Source organism: Mus caroli, chromosome 2 (assembly GCF_900094665.2).
Source record: "Mus caroli chromosome 2, CAROLI_EIJ_v1.1, whole genome shotgun sequence".
NCBI lineage: Eukaryota > Metazoa > Chordata > Mammalia > Rodentia > Muridae > Mus > Mus caroli.
The window spans coordinates 160,508,896-160,526,685 of NC_034571.1; the positions used below are offsets into that span (position 1 = coordinate 160,508,896).

At 51.8% G+C, this 17,790-nt stretch overlaps 1 protein-coding gene across 6 annotated transcripts in view; it reads right to left on the minus strand.

The window, feature by feature from the left end:
* The window catches only part of Nfatc2 (nuclear factor of activated T cells 2), a 126,701-nt gene that overhangs the window by 86,992 nt on the left and 21,919 nt on the right, over positions 1–17,790 (minus strand). For 3 of the 6 annotated variants that reach the window (XM_021180854.2, XM_021180861.2, XM_021180892.1), the window contains exons 2-3: positions 8,296–9,331; positions 4,131–4,302 (exon numbers count right to left, since the gene is read on the minus strand). In XM_021180854.2, coding sequence (XP_021036513.1) covers positions 4,131–4,302; positions 8,296–9,331 — 1,208 coding nt within the window. The remainder of the gene's footprint in view (positions 1–4,130; positions 4,303–8,295; positions 9,332–17,790) is intronic. The other 3 variants (XM_021180887.2, XM_021180906.2, XM_021180900.2) reach the window with 2 other exon arrangements.

Genomic DNA, 17,790 nt, shown 5'->3' on the forward strand with positions numbered 1-17,790 from the left:
TCACTCCTCTCCTTCCTACACGTGGGTCTAAGGGGTGGAAGTCAGGTTATCAAGCTCAGTAGCTCAGAAGCACGCATCTGCAGAGCCATCTTACCAGCCCTGACTTTTCCTTTTATTGGGTTTGATATTGAGTCATCTCTGTTGGGACAGAGACTAAGGGACTTATGAACAGATCCCCACCCCAGCCACCACAGGACACACACACCTCCCCCTCGCTCCCCACTCCCCACCCCAGACTCCTCTTCTGAAGTCTGAGCCGGGGGAGCCTATCCCCTACCATCTCCCACCCAGCTGAGCTGCCTTACTCCCCAACCCCACACACCCAGGGCCCCCAGGAGCCTCCACAGATGTCAGCACACCAGTTCTACCCCTAACAAATGACCATCAGGAAGACCCACTTCCTATCACACGTCTAAAACGGAAACGGGAAGTCCGGAGTTCACAAACGTATCGGAGAAGACCACACACTCGGGCTGCTCCTTAACCTCACCAGGAAAGGGAACTCGGCTGGCTTTTCTCCCTTCAGCACAGCCTCAGAACGAGTGACCGGCTGAAATCCAAGAGATGATCCTGGAGGCCTCTAGCAGCCTGAAAGCTTGCTGGCTTCCCCAGCCTCCCAGACAGGAGGAACCACCTGACCAGGTGCTTAGGAGCCGCTCCTGGCTCACAAAGCCGAGACCTGCTGCCCGAGATGAGGGGACAGCCAGGGCCATACCTCTGTGACAAAATCCTGAGAGAGCCCCCATGCTTCCTCCAGAACTAATGAATCTAGATCCTACAGGCAGCTGAGATTTCAGATGCGCACGGCCACACCCCCTTTAGGATGTAGCCCAGAGCTACGTGCACACAAGGTGAGCCATCGACCAAAGCAGCCACATCCCAGCCACAGAGATTCCCATTATAATCTGCTTCCTATGCTAAAATTTTTCCACCTAGTGTCTTTTGAAGAAAATGAACAGCCCCCGAGACTTCCCTTTGGGAAGCAACAGGCTAGAAGAGGGATGTGAAGGTTGGGTGCAAAGCAAGAGTCTTCCCGTGAACTCAACACCCAGCGACTCCCTTTCTGGAACTTTCCATGGCCCAGCCCTAGAGGAATGGTGTAAAGGCCCCACTGAGAGCTGGAGTTCCTCTGTCTCTCTCCTGATCTCTGCCACTGTCACATCTACTCCTGTTTCTGAGGCCAAGCTGCGCCCAGCTTCTCACGCAGTTTCCCCGCCACCCTGCCACAGGCCTCGGCACACAGTGCTGACCTTCTGGTCAGAGTCCGTCAGAATCCTCAGGGGGACCAGGACTTGGGCTCCAATGAGCTGGCAAGAGGGTCAGAGCCAGGACAGTAGGTGACGTTGTAAAGAGAGAAAAGGCAGGAGGTCTGGACACCAGATTTCTCTGTGAGAAGGAAGCCAGGCTGAGCTGTCCACGGGCGACGAGCAAGGTCCCCGAAGCAACTGTTACTGTCATGAAACAGCAATGACCTTGAGCAAGTTTTGAGACCTTACCCTGATAAAAATGGAACGGGTCTCGCATGTGGTGAGCACTTCCAAAACGCTCATCATCATGCTAATCTGGCTGTCAGCTTCCTATCATACTAAGAACTCCGAACCTTGCCTGGTCCACAGCAGGCATCCAAGAACTAAGCACTAAGGGACCAGTGTGTGAAACAGCGCATGCTCCAAGATGCACAGAGCCCTTCGAAGGAGTCTCCCGGTGTCCTTCCTCTTGCTCCACACACACAGCCAGAGCCTGAGTTCTGTGTCCTCCTCATCAGCTACTCTGGCAACCCCGGTCCTCCACCCCTCCCCAACCCTCACATTCCAGTTACACCAGCCTCTTTCTGCTCCTCCTCTCAACCGCTCTTCCTCCCAGGACCCTGGGTGCAAGCTGCTTCCTACCCCCACTCCAGTGTCCCGTGTCCTCAGCCCCAGTCCCTTCCTCAAAGAACTCCACTGACCTCTGTCCCAGCCACACCCACGCCTCTGTTCCACAGGCCCAAAGCCCCAGGAACTTTTCCTTCCTATCTCTTGACATGGTTAATCCATCTACCACCCTCCAGACCCATCGCTGTCTCCCCATCACAAAAGAAGCAGGACTTCTTCCCGACTCTCCCTGGATATGGATACAGAGCCAATCCCAGCAGATGGCACAGATGTAGGGCAAGCCGCACCAATTAATCCACAGCTGGATAGACCAGGCAAAGCCATTCCCAGGCCCTTGCTTTCTGTCAGGCATTCTGGAATTACTCGGTCCTTCCTCTGCAATGCCCAGAAGCTGCCTCTGACACCCCCTTTTTCCTCATCTACCTTTAGAGGGCTTCTCTATCAGGACTCAGTCTCCCAGCAACCTGCAGGCCAGGGTCCCCCTCCTCAAGCGACTAAGCCTTGCCAATCATAACAGACTTTTTTCTTTTTACAAAAAGTTGTCTTTAAGGGATGGTAAAATAGCTGGTGGCTAAGCAGCCTCCCTGTCACAGAGACTCAAAACGACTAAAAGCCACAAAGCCACCGACAGTTGTCAATGACAGCACACAATGAACTGTGGTCCCGAGGGCAGGGATGCCCACAAGGCAGGTCAGTGTGTGTTTGCTTCCCTTCCAGGCCTGGAGCTAAAGATCCAACAGCGTGGAGCCCCTCTGAGCCAATAGGATAGACTTCAGTCTCTCTGGCTGCTGCAGCTGGAATCCATGGGAGTGACATCAGAGAGAAGGCAGTTTATTCAAGCCTTGGCCAAGGGCCGTGAAAACACAGAGGGCAGCCATGATGGGGACAGCAGGGAACTTAGGCTGCAAGCAGGGTGAAACTGACACCCTCCAGTTCACCGGGATGGCGTTGACCTACCAATCATCCAGAAGTGAGGTCTTGGAATCGGGGTGCCATCATTCAGTACTTCCCTACCTCCATTAGAACCCCAAAACCAGTGCTCACAGAGATCCGCCAGATCAGACTGCCCAGGGTGCGCTCCAGGCTGTGAGAAGCAACTGAGGCTTCCCACAGACGCCCCCTAACCAACCCATCAACTGGCACATGCTCAACATGGCGGCCAGTACTTTGGCTGACCGCCATTAGTGGATGACAAAAAAGTCCCGCGTACACTGCCCTGGATGTCAGCCCTACATCACTGCAGAAGCAACCACCACAAGACACTTAAGAAATGGGTAGGTGAGGCTCAGGCTCTGGGAAAGGAACCTGGTTCCGGGGCTGCCAGGTCGGAGAGCAGGCTGTGCCAGCATTTTCCATCTTCCCCCTTCTCCTTGGCATATATTAATTGTACAGGACAATGGGCTTCATTATGGCTTTGTTATCCCCATGTAGCAAATGCTTTGATCACAGTCAGGGGTCCTGAACTAGGGGAACACACACAGTGCACTTGGGGGGGGGCGATTTTAGGGCTTGGACGTTGTTTGTCTTCTGGCCTCTACTCCTGTTTTATAATTTCTAAGGAAACTTCTTTTTCTTTTCTTTTTTTTGGGGGGATGTGGGATAGGGTAGTGGTGGTGGTGGTGGATATAGCATCTCTCTATGTGCCTTGGCTGGCCTGGAACTCACAATCCCCTTCAAAGCTGCTTATAAATGTAATGTCCAGGTCCCTACCATATCTTAGCACCACTGTAAGATACAAAGAAACAGTTACAATGTATACAAGAATCCGGTTAATCGAGCTGTGTGGGTTTACATAGCCAGAGCTTAGACACCTGTCCATACTTCCTACCTATCCAGATTAAACAATTTGCAGAATGTTTCAACTATTTTGGAGGAGGGGGGAAAAATCACACTTCTCTACTTACTTCTACCAATCTCAGGTTTACTCACAAGCAGCAGACCTATAAAGGACAATGATTAGGAAAAGGCAAGCAGAAAGGCTCACAGCTCTAACAGCTCTGCCAAATTCTAGCAATCTCTCCATCACAGAGAAAACGCAGGACTGTCTTCCACATGAACATCACGTTTCCTCACCCTGCCCTGGAGACTTCCCCCCAGAATGCAGCTCTGCAACAAGCTCCTGACTCTTATCTCAGGCTTCTCTCTCTCCGAGGAGTAAAAAGCCGAGGTGTTGTCAGACTCACAAACAGCAGCAAGGAGAGTGAATCTCCTGGTAGCCATCATAGGGTACAGAAGGAAGAGAATTTGAGTCCATACCTGCACCACAGGGTGTCCTCCTGTTGGGGCTTTGACAGCGCCACGGCTGCCCTCCGTCTCATAGTGGGCCCGGTGATGGGGCTTGGGTTGGACCTCAATCCGCAGCTCATAGGAACCCGACTGATTGGAGAGTGGCCACTCGAGTGGTGGGAGGGATGCAGTCACAGGGATGCTGTGGGAAGAGAAGGCCTGGTCATGAGGACATAAAACCACATCAGACTGTCTTTACACTAAATGTAAATGGCCCCTTTTCTGAAAACTGTACCCAGGGGTAAAAGAATGAAATGCTTAGCGATGAGGGAGCACAAACTGCCCAGACATGGTAAGGGAGCTCTTCCCAAGGCAGAGGACCTCCCTTTGCTCTCATCTTCATCCTGATGAAGACAGTGTAGCTGCTCATGGGGGATGAAGCTGATTCACTATGTGTTGGTTCCTCCATGTTTCCAGTGGCTGTGGTGGCTTCTCCTCTAAAAAATTGTGAAGAACCCAACCTTGACCTCTCAAAGCATCCCCTGCCAGAACATTTCCTTTTCCACAGGGTAGAGGTGAGTGCAGGAAAGCTTCAGTGACAGCTGGGATATGTCACTACCTCTCTGGGTACGTAAGTTCTTCACCTCTCCTACAGTCAGACAGCCAAGAGGCCAGGGGATAACTGAGCGGCTCTCTCTGTCTGATTGTCTTGATTAGCAGTGCGTTCGGGAGTGAGCTCAGGTCCACTCATGATCACTAACTGAAGGTCCACTAAGTGATGGGTCCTAGAAGTACGGGGGGAGAGGGGAGTCTAGCTCAGGTATGGATGAACCAAACATGAGAGGTGTGGAGGAAGATCAACACCATGACAGTGACTAGAGTTCTATACCCAAGGGCAAGTCCCTGCTCCAACGCTTACTCTCCTACGATTCTAAGCAGATGCCTGCAACTCTCTAGGTCCAGTTCCCTCAACTGTGAAGTGGGCATAGTGAAGTCCTCTGAGGAGCGTATCATCAAGGTAATCAATAACTATTAGCACTAATGGTTTTCCTTGGAAGACACACACACACACACACATATAGGAACACACACATATACCACAGACATACAGACCCACAACATGTACATGTGCACACATATACACATACCACTCACATACATATATACACATGCATGCACACACACACACCACATACATGTACCAGGACACACATACACATGGGACATACATATACCCATACCACATACATTCTTAGGCATACAGGTACATACACATACATAGACACCCATATCACATACATGTGCAAAGACATATACATATAACACAGAAACATATACATACATGTACATGCACTCATACATCCCACACATACATGTACATGGATATATACATACACATACCACACACATACATATATATACACATACCACATGTACATGGCACAAATATACACACACCACACATACATATACAACACATGTACATGTGCATACACATGTACAAAGATGTATACATACACACCACACACATACACACATTCAGGCACACATACATATACACATATACACATATCTGTGCACATACTACAGATATACTACACTACAGAATACATGAATATATACATACCTGCATGCCACACACACACTCACACACACACACACACACACATACACACACACACACACTCATACACACACACACCACACACACATACACACATCACACATTCATGCACACATACATATACACATATCTGTGCACATACATACACTATAGCATGCATGAATATATACAACATACCTGCATACCACACACACACACTCATATACACACACACTCATACACACACACACACACTCATACACACACACACACCACACACACACAGATCATTTTCTATGGACTCTTTGACTTGGCTGTGGTGTCAGATGCAGAGAGCAAACTTTGAGGGAAGGTTTTGCGTTTCAGCATGTAGAGTTCAACGTTAGAGTCTGAACACTTCCCTGAGCGTACAACATGGGTTAGAGTTAAATCACTATAGAGTTAGCCAAGGTCATGAAAGACTCCCCAGGACCTTCCTTTTGTGCCTCAGAAAACATAAAACGTGACCTAAGATCACAGGGTGAGACACAGGCTAAACTCCACCTCTAGTCCCTTGACTCTAAATCTAGGACACACACTCATCTCTGTACTAATTTTGCCTAACTAATTTATTCTTAAATGGGTCTGAGAACAATCTCACCATGGAATGACTTAGAGCCTGACATTGGTAGATGAAATAGAAGGATGGATGGATGGATAAATGAATGGGTGGGTGTATAGATCAGATATGGATCAGATATGGATAAGATAGGTAGGTAGATGAATGGATGAATAGGTGGGTGGGCAGATATGCAATTTATTTCATATATTTTTATATTCAAAGGTTCTCTGAGGTGGCACACGCATGAGTTCCCATGGTTTTCGCATATGGCTGAGACCATCCATACTCAAGCATTTCCCCATTCCGTGCAGCCATGAGGTGCTGACAAGCTCAGCCAGGCTGTGCCAACTTAACTCCACGCCGTGTTTTATCGGGTGAGCATGTTCCCATCTGCTAAAGAAGCACTGTGTGGGCCACTCAGAGTGACGGTGACCATCGGGGCCTCCCATGCTTCATCTGACAGGTAGGGCAGAGAAGAGAGGCAGCATAGGTCTCCCTCACTCAGCTTTCTCCTCAGCATCCAAATGAGGATTTTTTTTAAATGCCAAATAACCAACCCAGGTTCACACGAGGGAGAGGCAGGATGCCACACAGGGTCCTGCGGGCATATGGCAGGGCCCTTGGACACTGTCAATGTCACTGTTGTCCCTCCACCATGAGCTCAATCTCCTGGCATAAGGCCTGTCGGCTAAGAAGTCCTTCCTAAAGGGCCCCTGGGGAAGCAAGCTCCAGAGAGAGTCCATCCCAACTGTCAGCTTGAGCTCTGGAATCACCTAGGAGACAGGCCACTAGGTGTGCCCGGATGATCTTGATGCGATTAATTAAGGTGGGAATAGTCACCCACTGTGAGAGGCGCCATCCCCTAGGCTGGGATCCTGGACTGCATAAAAAGTCCCCTGCTCCCTGGCTGTCGATGTGACCTCCTGCCTCTGATCTTCCCGCCATGGTGGACTGACTGTACATTGGCTCTGTAAGCCAGAATAGAGTCTTGCCTCTTTACTTGTATCTGCCGGGGTGTTTTAGTGCAGCAGCAGGGAAGGGAACTAAGACACTCTGTGAGCACACAACAGAGCTAGCCCACTCCTGAGCTCTTACTTTGTATAGGCTCTAAGCCAGGACTCTGGCATGTGTCCTTTTACCTAGCTCGTGATGAAAAAACAGTCAGCAAGAGGCAGGTACATTATTCTCATCTCACAAGAAAGGAACAAAGACCCAAAAACATGTGTTCCCACAAGTGCAGGAGAGCCCTGATTGATTAGTGATGTCTGCCCTGGGAACAGTCCCATAAATATGCTCAATGAGAGAAGCATAGTTGTTTACCAGTGTCTGTCTCAGGCCCTCTCAGGAGGGCGGCACAATGCCCATGTTCACAGGCAATGAATGGCAGAGCCAGGACACACAGTCAGTCCTCACCCAGCCCAAAGCCGCCAGCCTGTGAGCCTCACCCATTGCTTTGGCCTGTCTGGTTCTTACACTCTGTGAGGATTGAGCTGGGCAACTTGTTGTTATTTGGGCTTCCTTGTCACCAAGCACAGCCCAAAGGCAGGCGACAGATGCCCTCACACATAGTTCCTCTCAGAACGAGGAAGCAGGGGTTACATACTGAGGTTTGCTCCAAAGGGGCAGGCTTGACTGGCCTGTTTGGCCAGCTCTCAGCTATCTGCTCCTGTTTAAAAAAAAAAAAAAAAAATCCAGCACATAGTAGGGACTTTGTAAGTACTTGCTGGGTGACAGAATAAATGATGTGCCCCAGGGGACAGCCACCATGCATAGTGTACAATAATAACATCCTCACAATCACCTGCTGTATCAGAGATACCCAGAGTACCCATTATACAGATGAGGAAACTAAGGCTTGGGGGAAGTGAACATCCTTCCCAGATGCTCATAGCCAGTAAGTGTCATCTATGTGACCAAGTTCCATGTAAACAACATTAAACCAGCTCTTAGGGCACACTCGGGCACCGACAGCTCTCAAAGCCCCCACTCACCTGCAGATGGGAATGGCCGGCACCAACTGCTTGGGCCAGGTGGGTGGTACCAGCAGGATGGACTCTGGAGCGGAATTCCTCCTCTCCTCCTGCTCACATGGCCCCAGGAACTCCACAGTAGGGTAGATGTGGCGGGCCAGGCCAGCCTTGGAGGGAGCGGTGGACACAGGCGTCGGGTCAGGACTGGTCTTCCATATCTTGGAGGGGATCCCGCAGGGCGAGTCGGTGGCCAGGGTGTTGAGGGCATCCATGAGAACAGCGGAGCCGGCCGTGGGGGGGTACCCAGCGGGGATGCCGTCGTCCTGCGGTGCCACGTGAGGCGAGGGCTGTGGCGAGGGGCTCCGGGAGCGCTGGGGTGAGGCTGCGGGCAGAGGGGCAACCAAGGCCTCTGCGCACGAATGCCTCCGCTTGGCACCGGGTGAGGAGGAGCGGGATGCCGGACGGGGCACGGGCGAGTGTCGGCCCAGGCAGCTGTCCTCGGCGAGGCTGGTTCGAGGTGACATTATTGGAGAGGTTCTGGGGGAATAATGAGCAGGGATGTTTTGAAACTGGGGACACAGGTCGTCGGGCCCGGCGTTATTGGGTGAGACGCAGGGCGAGGTGTAGGGGGAGAAGGTGTCAGAAATGAAGCTGGCAGAGGAGCCGCTGCTAGCGGGGCTCAAGCAAAGCGGCTCGCGGTAGCCCTCGTAGCCGGGCACGGGCAGTGTGAACCTCGGGCTGGCAGCCACGCCGGCCAGGGCCAGGGCCGGCTGCTCGGGGGACAGGCCGGCGTCTCTCCCACGGAGGGCCCCCCCTGCCTGCATCAGTTCGTGGGATGGAGTGATCTCGATCCGAGGGCTCGGGCCCGAAGCCCCTGCTGGCTTGACTGGGCTCAGAAAGTTCTGGAACCCTATACTATCCGGCTCTCCGAACCGGCCAGGGGGCTCGCCAGAGAGACTGGCGAGGGGGTTGCATGGCTTGAGGCCATAGTCCAGGACATCATCCGGGTATGCGAGTCCCGAGGGTGAGCTGATGGCCTTATGTGCGATCGGTTCTTCTGGAAAGAGAAGGGGGGAGGGGGTCTTTAAGCCTCTAAGACAGAACTGGGGTGCGGAGTCACAGTCATGGGTGGGCGGGGTCTCCTGCCACGGGTTGGTTTTAATACCCCACTATGCCAAACCCTGAGGTTGCCACAAGTGAAGCCACTTGATCCCAAATTCCCTCAAGAGAGTCCGGAACGACAGGCGTCGGCTACGCGAGCCCTGTAGCAAGCTGAAGTATGGAAGATAAACTGGCCCCAAGAGTCTCCAAGCTGAGGGCTAAAATCACCTCTTGGAAAGGAACTTTAGGGGTTGGAGAGATGGTTCGATCCAGCAACTGCCTGCCACATGAACATGAGAACCCAAGTTTGATCCCCAGAGCCTACGTAAACGTCAAAAGGGAGGCGGAGACAGGGATCCCCAGAGCTCATTGGCCAAATATCGTAGCCAAATCAGCTACAGGTTCAGGGAGAATCCCTGTCATAAAAAAACAAGGCGGTGAGCATTTGAGGGAGACACCTGATATCAACCTCTGGTCTCCATATGCACGCATAGATACCCACAGGCACAGCCATATACACGTGCCTGCATCAGCATGCCTGTGCACACAGGCACAGAGAAAAGATGTTGAAGTGGATTTGATATCTCCCATAGCTCACGGGACCACAGACCCCCAGCAGAACGAAGGGTATCTTACACTCCCAACTGAGGGTACTTCATGTCAGTGTGGGTCACGACCCCATTATTAGAATTTGCTAACTCCCCAGGGCTGCCGTTGGCCTTCTCATTTCACTCGCGTGACATGGCCTCAAGATACAGAGGGGAAACATGGCCACTGGGATCCATGAGTCTGCGCTCGAGATGTCCACACTCAAGTGTGAGACGTTTTCTAGAATCAGGATTCCCTGCTCATTCCTGTCCCTTTATAGATATGGCCCAGGAGGGGACAAGAGTCCCCAAAGACACAAAATTTGCAGATTCAGAACTCCTTCAAAGGATTCATTTGATCCCCAAAAGTCAGGATCATGGTTACAGAGCCCGCAAACCATTAAGAGGAGGGATATAGGGTGGCCTAAATACATTTTTAACAGCAGCGGCCATTTTGAGTCTCTGCTGTCCCATCTCAAGGGCCCACCAGAAACAAGAGGGTCACTCTAGTAGATTATGTTGCTCCGTCACCTCATTCTGTCCCTTGAACTCCAAGCCTGACCCCTTACATTCCTCACTGGGGAATTTCTCCGGAGTCACCAAGGGATGCTAATTCCCACCACCAACTCTTTCTCCAAGGCCCCACTTCTGTGATGACTCAGCCTTGGCTGCTCAACTCTCACAGCTCCTACCCCAGGCACCAGCAAATCCTGACCTCTCTGCTCTCACGTCACAAACCAGCATCCTCACTCCCTGCAGCACGCATGTCTGTCTTGAGCGAAGCCTCCCCCCTCCTCTGACCAGTGTCCACTCTGGAAACTGTCCTTCTATGCTTCCTCTAGTCCTTTAGGTTGGTCATCATGGGCCCTGTCTGTCCCTGTCACTAGCCTGTGTCCCCAATCCACCTGTGTCCAGTGTCCCCCAGGCAGCTCAGAGACAGCCCCACTGAGGGCTTTTTAAGCCCTTCCTGCTCAGGGTTCTTGAGAAAACTCTCCCCTCATCCTTCAAGATCTTCCTGGGAACGAATGCTTCCCTTCAGTGCTTCTGCTCTAACAGTAGCTTCATAGATTGCCCAGCACCCCCAACCCCCCCAGCAGATCTTCTCCAAACCCCCTTCTGCCACCTCTCCTTTGTACCAGCTACCAGATCACACCACATCTGACTCAAGTTTAGTAAACTAGTCCTGCTAAATAAGAGCCAGGCAAACCACACCCCAAGGGCCCATATTTTATCTGCTGGTAAAGTTTGATTGGTACACAGCCATGTCTATTCATTCCTAGAGCTTGCTTCTTCATTGGAACAGCAGAGCTTAGAGTTTTGGCAGGGTCTATACGAGCCACAAGTCTTAAAATATTTACCCTCTGGCTCTTTATGGGCGTTGGTAGTTCTACTCCTGATTCTGAGCTTGGGTTCACATCCGCTGTGGGTCAGCATTGTTTGCCTGGCACCCACCACAGTTCCTGGCACTTACAGCCCACCACAAACCTAGAGGATTAATAAAAGAATCATACCCGGTGTCCTGCAAGCCAGGAATGGGGTCTCCTGCTCTGGAGACCTGGGGTGGACACTCTGGTGATCTTTGGCCTCTGTGTACCTTTTCTAAGGTCAGCTTAGCTAAATTGACCTCAATATACCCAGATGGTGCCTCTGATCCAGAGGAGGGCTCCCAGAGGGCTGCTCACCACTCTTAACATGAAAACAAATGACCTCACTTGGGCCAGCATGGCTGGGGTCTGTTCTGGCTACCCACAGCCTCTCCTCTCTGGGGGAAGCACCCACTTCCACCCGGTCTTGGCAGTTTCTATTCCCTCTGCCTCTACAGTTCCATTCACCCAGGCCCACAAGCTCTGACACTGTCCCTTAAACAGCTCACGTCCCTTCAGGGACTCTACACCCTGTATGTCCCCAATTCTACCAAAGCAATAGTGGTATCAGCTACTGATTAGCAAGTCTGCCTGTAACCTGACCAGAGATGCCATGAGGACTCTCCTAAGTCCTACTGAGCCTCTCTGTTGCCTGGATGGAAGTTGGTAGGCCCTCCACAGAAGAATGCCAGCATTCCTCAGTAAAGGAATTCCTCCATGAAAATCACATGGGACCCTGACAACACTCTTCTACCTGACCTACAAGGCATCATCTATAGAGGGGGCGACTGGATAGGTAACATCCGTCAAAATCCCAAATGCATCCCAGAGCTCTTGCACCGCTCTCAGAAGTGCATCCTATGTGGACGCTCACATCTGTAGGAGAGGAGGGAGTGGTAAGTTAGAGTCGGCAGCCCTGGGGCAGGTGGAAGCTCTGGCTCGTTCCCACCGTGACCTACAAAAGTCCTTCTGCACCAAGCAGCAGTGGCCACTGGGGTTCAGTAGGAGAGAAAAGGCAAGGTGGACCCAGGGTGCGTTGTCTGAAAGAGGAGGGGGCACATGAATGTGGGGAGATGTGCACATGTGTATATGTGCACACCTAGGCACACACAAGGCCAGAAGAGGACGTCAGGTGTGCTGCCCCCTCACTCTCCACCTTATTCCCTTCAAGTCAGGATCTCTCGCTGAACTTTGAGCAGGCCTGGTGGCCAGCAAGTGCCAGCAATCCTCCTGTCTCTGCCTAACAACATTGGAGTTACAGGAGCGTGTAGCCACACTCACCCACTGGACCATCTCTGCAGCCCTGCTAAAAGGAGACCTTTTGGTTTCTGTATTATACAGAGAAAACAAACTTAATTTTGCAAACATGTTTAGCCTCTGTGGGGCAGATGGGGGGAGGTGGAGGTGACTTTGAACATGACATGTGACAACAGAACTCTGCTGACTGGGCGGGAAACAGAACCTAGCCTTGCTCTGCTGCTAAGTGGCTACAGCGCAGCAGAAGAAAAGTCCCCACCCACTCTGGGCCCCACAGTCTCTCTCAGACTTGGCACTTTAATTTTCTAGCTCGGGTCTGCAGGGCTGGAGTTTATGTGGCACACGGGGTGAAGGTGTGTCTGAACCTGAGCTGGTGCTGCGTGCATGTGCACACATGCCACTTCCCGACAGACAGCATGGCACAGATGTCTAACTGGGGAGCCAGTGAGCATCAAAGGCATGTTCAGTGATGTTCTGAGCACCCATTCTCTATAAACTGACCAAACCGGACACCAGCCCTGTACAGAGATCCCAGCCACATTCAAACTCTGGGCCTCAAAAGCATGGCCCAGGAGGTTGTAAACAATCTAGAACTATAGCCAGTGTGGACGCACATCATGGGGTGTGGCAGTGCCCATAATGCCAGCACTTGGAGGCTGAGGCAGGAGAAATGCTGTGAATTCAGAGACAGCCAGGATGACAGAATAGGGGCCCTGTCTTAAGAAACCATGCCAAATACACATACACACTGCCACACACACAAACATGGGACACACATGGGTTACACACACACACACACACACACACACAAACACACAGAGCCTCAGAGCCCCAAGGAGCAGCCAGGCTCACTGAGCCTAGTATTGCAGTGTTTACACTGGTTTAATCCACCCTGGTGGCAGTTTTCTCTCCTTTCTTTCCCCCCTCTCTTGTCTCTCCCCAAGTCTATAAATGTTTAACAGCAAGCAGGGGCTGTGAAGGTAAGAAAGAACCTTTGCTTTCTCCAGGATCTGACAGCGAAGCTCACAGAGGGCAAGCCATTACCATCTTCCAGTCAGTGGCTGGGACCCTCACTCTTGGGCTCTTTGGAAACAGCCCATGTGCCTGCTGGACCTTACTGCCTCACCTGCCCATAGCCCAGATGGAAGCCAGCGCAGCTCAGAACCACACCTGGAGGGTTTCCATTAGCCTATTTGCATATCTTGGCTCCAGACAGTCTTGCTAGTAAACATCACGTATTCACTGTGCCTGTTCCACTCCACTCTCACCTTTTCTTTTTAAAATGTGTGTGTGTGTGTGTGTGTGAGACACTACATTCAAGTGGACCATCTGGACAGAGGCTCTAAGCCTGCATTTCACCCCCCACTCTCTCCTCCCACTTCGTTTTCTTTGAGGTATAATTTGTGTGGTGGGCAGAGGTGAAGGGTTTTGTCAAACACTAAACATCTTAGTTTGCCAGCACCATCAAGATATGCGTAGGTCTCTGTGACCCTGCACAGTGTGCCCATGTTAAGGCACACAGGCAGCAGAGGGGAACCCAGGACTTAGGAAGACACTCGAGGGTTGGGAGCTCTCAACTGAGACACCACTCCTACCAACTCAAAGAGAAAACAGTATCTAGACAGAAAGAGCCTGAGGCTGGAGAGATGGCTCACTGGTTAAGAACAGTGGCTGTTCTTCCAGAGGACCCAGGTTCGATTCCCAGCACCCACATGGCAGCTCAGAACCATTCTATAACTCTAGTTCCAGGGGGTCTGATACCCTCTTCTGATCTCCAAAGACACCAGGCTCACACATGGTACACAGCCATGCATGCAGGCAAACACCCGTATACACAAAATAAATAAAACTGTAAAGAGGAGACAGCTCTTTCTATGTACCGTGCACTCATGGTGGGCTACTTCCATGTCACCTACCATGAGAGATACCTGGCCTACCCTAGAGATGTCAGTCCCCAGAGGAAGTAGGAAAGCAGGAGCCATAGGTGCTACGGGCCCTCTATCCTGTCCTCTTCCCCAACACACACACACACACATTTCACACTCACCGTTCCCCTTGCCCAGAGTCCCCTTCCATACCCATAGCTTCCTTCTCCTGGGCCACTGTCTGCCTGACTAACCAGACTAGACTACAGTAGCTTTTAGACTCAGCTCCTAAACAGCCCTCTAGTGAGGTGCACTGACACAGTCGTTGATTTGTCCCCCCACCCCGAGAAGGTGAGTGCAGGGCTCAGGTAGCTAAAACACTTGGGATGGACCCACCAAACACTGGAGGCACATGACACAAGATATGGATTTTAACCCTCACTTCTACATGACCGGCAAGGACAGCCTACTCACCCTCCACAGACAAGAAAATAGAAGCCCAGAGCCGGCTTCACCTACCCAGAGTCCTTTGTTCCTGGGAACGGATGGGGCATGCCCACCATGGGCTGGAGAGTCCGGGGCCCCACTCCAACCTAAGGATACTTTGTAGCCAGGGCTGGTGTACATATGGTTGAGTTGTTGCCCCGCCCACTCCAACAGCTGGCCATCCAATGTCCCACTGCTTTGCAGGATTGACTGAGGCTGAGGCCTATGGCTCTGAGCTTCGAGGCTTTGACCTGCACTTCCTGCACTCTGCAGAGGCTCATTCTGCCTGAAGCATCGCCTATGCGCCACACCCTGGAACCTGAGGAAGCATCCCTTGGCTGTCCTGCCACCTCAGTAGCTGCTCTGAACCCCTTGCTCATTCCTGGTCCTGCTGGCTCCCCACAGCTTCAGCTGGCCATTTGGTTCTACAACTGACACGCAAGGCTGTCTCTCACCAACACAATGCTCTTGCCACAGGGTCCCGGGGCTCAGTCAGCATCTGGACCCTAAGAATACTTGGGGAGTCCTCTGGCAATTTTTCGGGAACTTCAGGACAAGACTGGCTGCCTATCTACAAGGAAATGGAGGCACGGTGAGCTGGCTTCACAGACTCGGCAGAGTCCTACCAGGAGCCAGGCCAGCCTACCACTAGTGAAAGGCTACTCACTGTGTCCAAAGAACCTAGGCCACCCCTCCCCCTCCTGTGTGACCTGAGTACACTCTGAGTCCTCGTGGGTAACAACACAGGTCAGTTGGTCTTTCTCACACAGGGCAGCTCAGCTTACTCCACACAAAGCCCCAAATACACTTACCCAAAGACTCTGGGTAAATCTTTTTAACAATCCTGACCTCCCCTGCTATAGTTTGTTTGGTTTGACAGTGTGGCACGCGCTAGCCTCAGCCTCTTCAAACGCGTTCCTTAAAAGAGGAAGGAATTTTACAGAAATAAAATGAGCTGGTCAGCACTTGAAGAGTTCTCTTGGCATCCCAGACTGTGCCGACCTCTGGATGTGTGTGAAGCTGCTAGAGAAAGCCTCCAGCGCAGGCTCCCTCCTCGCCCCCATCCCCCCAGCTGGCCGGGAGGGAAGCCACGAACTCTCACAGAACTCTTAGTGATTCAGTAAGCTGACTGTCATAACAGAAGTGTTAGGAGTCAGCACACCTGCACCATTTGCTTTAAACCAAAGACCACCACACACAGCCAACACAGGTCGGTTGGCTTTTCTCACAAGAACACTATGAATCAGGTAATACAGCTTTTCCCAGTTTTACAAATGGGGAAAATGAGGGTCAGAGAGGGTGAGTAATCTGCCCAGAGCCACAGAGCTTTGAAGCTGCAGAGGCAAGACAGTCTGAGGCAACCTGGCCCCTCCACACACCCCCACAACCACTACTGAACCCCCATTTCTCATGAAAGAGGCTATTTTTGGAATGGTGATGCCTTAACTATGAGGGGAACGATGGACCCCCAGGACTGAACCTGCTGTGGGAGCCACTGTTGGCCTGACAAAAAGGAAGAGAGAGAAAGAAATTGACAGACAGAGACAGGAAGGAGAGGAAGAAGAGGGAAGGAGGAACGGCCTGGACGCAAGCTTTCAAGTATCTAAAAGCACAGGCAGGCAGAATTTTAAGGAAGTGGGATATAATGGCAAAAATAGGAAGTTTACTAGGCCTTGTGGGGAGGGGTTGCAAATCTGGGGAGCCCTGTCCCCACTTTTCCAACCCTTCATGAGCTCGCAGCTGAGGTCTAGCTCTGAGGCATCATGGTAGCGCACAAGACGCTATGGCCAGTCAAAACATATTGGCAGCAATGAAAGGGGATGGGTTCTCAGGATAGACCTGAGATTCCCCTAAACTCCTGCATGTGTGACTGCAGGAACCCTGTAGCAGACCAGGAAGGCAGCAGATTTCCACCTGGCTACCTTCACAGCCTACAAGGAGAAGCACTTTCAAACGTCACCGATGGCCTTTAAGTAATGAAGGGAGCTCTCAACAAACTTCCCCCAAGCCTTTAGTCCCGTCCCCCTCCCTCACTGCACGCAGAGGGCAGTGGTGACTGGATTCCCCTTAAATGAGTCATGTGTGCGAAGGAGAGGATCCAGGTTGTCACACCCTTTATTCGGAGGTGACACACACAGACGGGGCCCTGAAAGTTGAGAAATTCCACCCAGATCAGCGGGTCCAAGAACACCAGAGAAGGCAAGGAGCCGTTTACCCTCTTGTCTCGCCAGTATGGAGGTGCTGGCAGAAGCTGCCTGGCGCCCTCTCATCTTTGCTGACCTTGTCCAGGGCAAGACGGCTGTCTGCCTTCACCAGACAGAGGCAGCTTCGGTAGTGCCTCCAAGTCTGCCACCGAGCCAGGCACCCACATGAGAGGACAAGGGACAGAACCAGAGGAAGGAGCCTAGCAGAGCAGCAGCCGTTAGGATGCTTACAAAATCACAGCGCCCTGGGCTGCATCGGGAGATGAGGAGCCAGTGCACCCTGTAAGCCTCACGGTCTCCTTTAAGCAAAGGGCACCAGGGGCCATTTAGCAGTTGAGGTATTTTGGGGTCCTCTTGCCTTCTGGGATCCCAGTCACCTGCTTGCTGTCTCACTAATAGCTGGTGTCCACTAAGCCACCAGCCTGCATGTGTTCCTTTTCATAACAAGCTGGCAGGCTGATACTACCTACTCTGGTAGGGATAAACTTGAAGTTCGGGTACAGGGAATCCCCCAATGTCACGGACACGCGTGTGCGCACACACACACAAAGACATCACTGACGTGGCGTCACACAGTTATAACAGCTACCTCATGCTTTTTGCTCACGCACATGGGCATGAGCATACACATGCGCACACGCCCAAGACTGTA